The sequence below is a fragment of the Merops nubicus genome, unplaced genomic scaffold (assembly GCF_000691845.1).
Source record: "Merops nubicus isolate BGI_N331 unplaced genomic scaffold, ASM69184v1 scaffold37449, whole genome shotgun sequence".
Taxonomy (NCBI): Eukaryota; Metazoa; Chordata; class Aves; order Coraciiformes; family Meropidae; genus Merops; species Merops nubicus.
Genome location: NW_008633675.1, coordinates 2,049 through 5,666, shown reverse-complemented (window position 1 = coordinate 5,666; position 3,618 = coordinate 2,049). Strand labels below are relative to the sequence as shown.

Here is a 3,618-nt window from a genome sequence, read left to right as displayed (position 1 = left end):
TTGTTCCTCCCCTCCCGGAGGGGCCATCCCGGGGAGGGGTCCCCGGTGCTCTGCAAGCTCAGCCCCTTCCCCAGCGAGTCCTGCCCCGGACCAGGACCCCAGCAGGGAGGGAACCAGCACCCTCCCCCTTCCTCCCCCTGTTCCAGGTCTGGGGGGCTGCTGCAGGGCTGCCCTCGAATAGATTCCCCCCTCCCCAAAAACGTCGGTGCATCCCCTCTACACTGTCCCAGTTGGGACTGGGAGCTCTGGGCAGCCCTGGGTTAAGGACTCAGCCCAAACTGGTGCTCCCAGTGCCACCCCACTGGCTATACTGGAGCGGATGGAGCATAATCCCCCCTTCCAGCCAGAGCCCCCTGGGGCCTCATCCTGCTGCCTTCCCAGGCAGGACGTGGTGCAGAGGTCTCAACCCAACCCTCATTTTCCTGGTCTGCTTGGGGGTGTCCTGTCCCTCCTGCTCCTCCCCGAGGTGAATTCCCAGCCCCAGCTGCCCGGGTTAGATCCTGGCTCTCCTTCCAGCATCTCCTGCACCCTTCTCCCCAGATTTCTTGGGGCTTTTTCCCTTCTTTGGGTGACCCCATCCAGGGTCGGGGTCTTCATATGAGGGGCTGAGGTGGGTCAGGCTTTGTCCTGGACCAACCATCCTCTTCTGGGGGGCTCCGAGTCCCTTGGAAGGAGATCAGGGGAGGGTTGAAACCAAGTTCCTACAGGAGAGGAGGAGTTGAAGCCACTTGTTTGGGGCAGGGGGCTCGGGGACACAAAGGGACAACGTCTCCCTCTGCTACAAGCTGAGCCAGCCCTGCTTCAAAACCAAGTTTTTTTGGCTGCTTCAGACTTCTCCTCGCAAGGGTTTCCTTGAGATCCTTCAGGTGATGGGAGATGGAGATATTTGAAAAGGAAAAATAGCCAAAATATCAAGGCTGGACGAGCTCCCAGGGGGGTTCCCATCATCTCCTGACCTGGGAAACCACCAGAGTGACTTTTTTTGGGCAGTTCCCTCTTTGTCTACTTCCCACCACCCCCTTTTTTTTAAAATATCAGGAAGAAAGAGCAAAATCCCTAAAAATCCCAACTGGCTTTCCAAAGAGACAAACTTGTGGAAGGTTTTTTGTGGGACTCTTGCCCCGTGGAGCTCAGGGAAGGGAGGAAGACGCCGGGTTTGGCTCTTCCAACAGAGCCCCAACCTGGGTGACATTCTTCTGGGGCTGGCTCCTGGGGCCCAGGACCACAGCGAGGGGCAGGGATGCTGCTTTTGGGGGTCAATCCCCAAGGATGGGGGGAAATAACCCCCTGGAGGGGTTTTTGGGGGGGTAGATCTGGAGCTGTTTCTACGTCCAACTCTCCATCTCCAAGGATGGAGTGAAAGTCACCCTCAGAGTGCAGCCTGGGGTGGGGGGTTTGGGGCAGCTCTGGAGCCGTTTCTGGGCTGCTGTCCCCACGCAGAGCCCCCCGTGGCCCCACCAAAGGGTGTTTGGACCTTCTCCACCCTGATTCCAGAGCCATCAGATGGATCCTTCCCCACCTTCACCCTCCAGATCTCCCAGCCTTTTGACAGACCCTCGTTACTCTGCCCCAGAGTTAATTGGAGCCCCGTGGTCCGTGGGGAACACGCCGACTCCGAGCAGCAATTAACACCCTAATCCAGCCCGTGGGGCCCATCACGCAGATTAAAAGTGGGATTTTCCACGTGGGGTGGACCAAGGAGGTGGGGCCAGGGCTTGGGCAGCACTTTCAGCAAAGCTGCTTAGATGTTAAGCTTTATTAAATGAGTCAACCCCCCGCTGATGGGATCTGGGGGGGGGCTGATGAACATCAAACCCTGCTTGGTTTGTGTGCCGTGACCACGCTCCTTAGGGCAGAGGGAGATGGAGGTTCAAGCTGATGTCCTCAGGTAGGATCTCCAGTAGGAAGATCTCCAGAGGCAGCTCAGCAGAGGGTCTTTGCTTTCAGGCTCCGTTTTGCCCCCCAGGAGGGGGCAATTGGGATCCAAGACACCAGGGGAAGGACTCACGAGTGGGAATCACCCCCAAAAGGACTTGCTGGAAGCTCCAAAGAGTTGCTTGGCCCCAAGGAGAGGGTTTGGTGGCTCCCAAAAGGATTCTCCAGGAATTTTGGTGGGCAGAGAAGTGGATAGAGGAGGGGTAAAGGGATTTTCTGTCCAAGGAGGGGACAGAAATGGGTCGATGTCTCTGGAGGATGATTCTGAGCTCAGTTCCTGCTGCCTTCAGCACGTTGAGCGACTCCTCTGCTGGAATTCCTTAACATCTCCTTGTCCCTTGGTTGCAGAGATCGGAGATGACCAAGACTTGTGCCAAGCCCAAGGAGATGGCAGAGCTCGTGAGCACCCAAGCCTGGCTGGATGAGACCTTGAGCTCCAAGGACGAGCTGAAGGAAGAGGAGGGGGGACGAGGCCCCTTCGGGTTGATGTCTGGCTTGAACGAAGAGCGTGACAGCATCGAGGAGGAAGAGGAGGAAGAGGACGATGGGGAAAAACCCAAGAGGAGAGGACCAAAGAAGAAGAAAATGACCAAGGCAAGGCTGGAGAGGTTCAGGGCTCGGCGGGTGAAGGCCAACGCCCGGGAGAGGACACGGATGCACGGTCTGAACGACGCCCTGGACAACCTGAGGAGGGTGATGCCCTGCTACTCCAAAACTCAGAAGCTCTCCAAGATCGAGACCCTGAGGCTTGCCAGGAACTACATCTGGGCTCTGTCTGAGGTTCTCGAGACAGGGCAGACTCCCGAAGGGAAGAGCTTCGTGGAGATGCTCTGCAAGGGCTTGTCCCAGCCCACCAGCAACCTGGTGGCCGGCTGTCTGCAGCTGGGACCTCAGACCTTGTTCCTGGAGAAGCATGAAGAGAAGTCCCCGGCGTGTGAATCGGCCATAACCAACCACTCCTTCAGCTACCAGTCCCCCGGGCTCCCAAGCCCACCCTACGGGACCATGGAGACCCATCTGCTGCATCTAAAGCCTCCGACCTTCAAGAGCTTGGTGGATGCTTCTTTTGGAACCCATCCCTCTGACTGCACCACTCCCCCTTATGAGGGTCCCCTGACGCCTCCCCTGAGCATCAGTGGGAACTTCTCTTTGAAGCAAGATGGGTCTCCAGACCTGGAGAAGTCCTACAGCTTCATGGCCCACTATCCCTCCGTCAGCCTGGCTGGAGCACATGGACACTCCTCCCACTTCCAAACCACGGTGCCCCGCTACGAGATCCCCCTAGACATGAGCTATGACTCCTACCCACACCCCGTGGCCGGGCCTCAGCTCAACACCATCTTCAACGACTAAGGAAGAGGAGCTGGACCCGAATTCTGGGCGCAGAGAGAAGTTGAGCCACGTCCTGGAGCTCCTTCTGGAAAGGACACAACCGGAGCGAGGATGGGAGGAGGGGTGAGGGACCTCTGAGCAGCTCTGCAGGATGTCAACGTGGAAGGTTCTGTTGGTTCTCCAAGTCCCAGCAGGTCTGTGCTGGTGCCAGCTTGGTGATTTCAGAGCTGGGGGCACCTCGGTGACCTCTGAGCTGGTGCCACCTTGGTGATTTCAGAGCTGGGGGCACCTCGGTGACTTCTGAGCTGGTGCCACCTTGGTGATTTCAGAGCTGGGGGCACCACGGTGACT

General features: G+C 57.9%; 1 protein-coding gene across 1 annotated transcript; it reads left to right on the top strand.

Moving 5' to 3' along the window:
* Positions 1-2,241: 2,241 nt before the first annotated feature.
* LOC103780643 (neurogenic differentiation factor 4) lies at positions 2,242-3,290 on the top strand. The gene has a single exon (XM_008948332.1). The coding sequence runs from the start codon at positions 2,293-2,295 to the stop codon at positions 3,286-3,288; it is 996 nt and encodes a 331-aa protein (XP_008946580.1). The 5' UTR covers positions 2,242-2,292; the 3' UTR covers positions 3,289-3,290.
* The last annotated feature ends 328 nt before the right edge of the window (positions 3,291-3,618 follow it).

Bases quoted from the DNA above. Each gene is read 5' to 3' on its own strand.
- LOC103780643 (XM_008948332.1), top strand. From the start codon at position 2,293: ATGACCAAGACTTGTGCCAAGCCCAAGGAGATGGCAGAGCTCGTGAGC.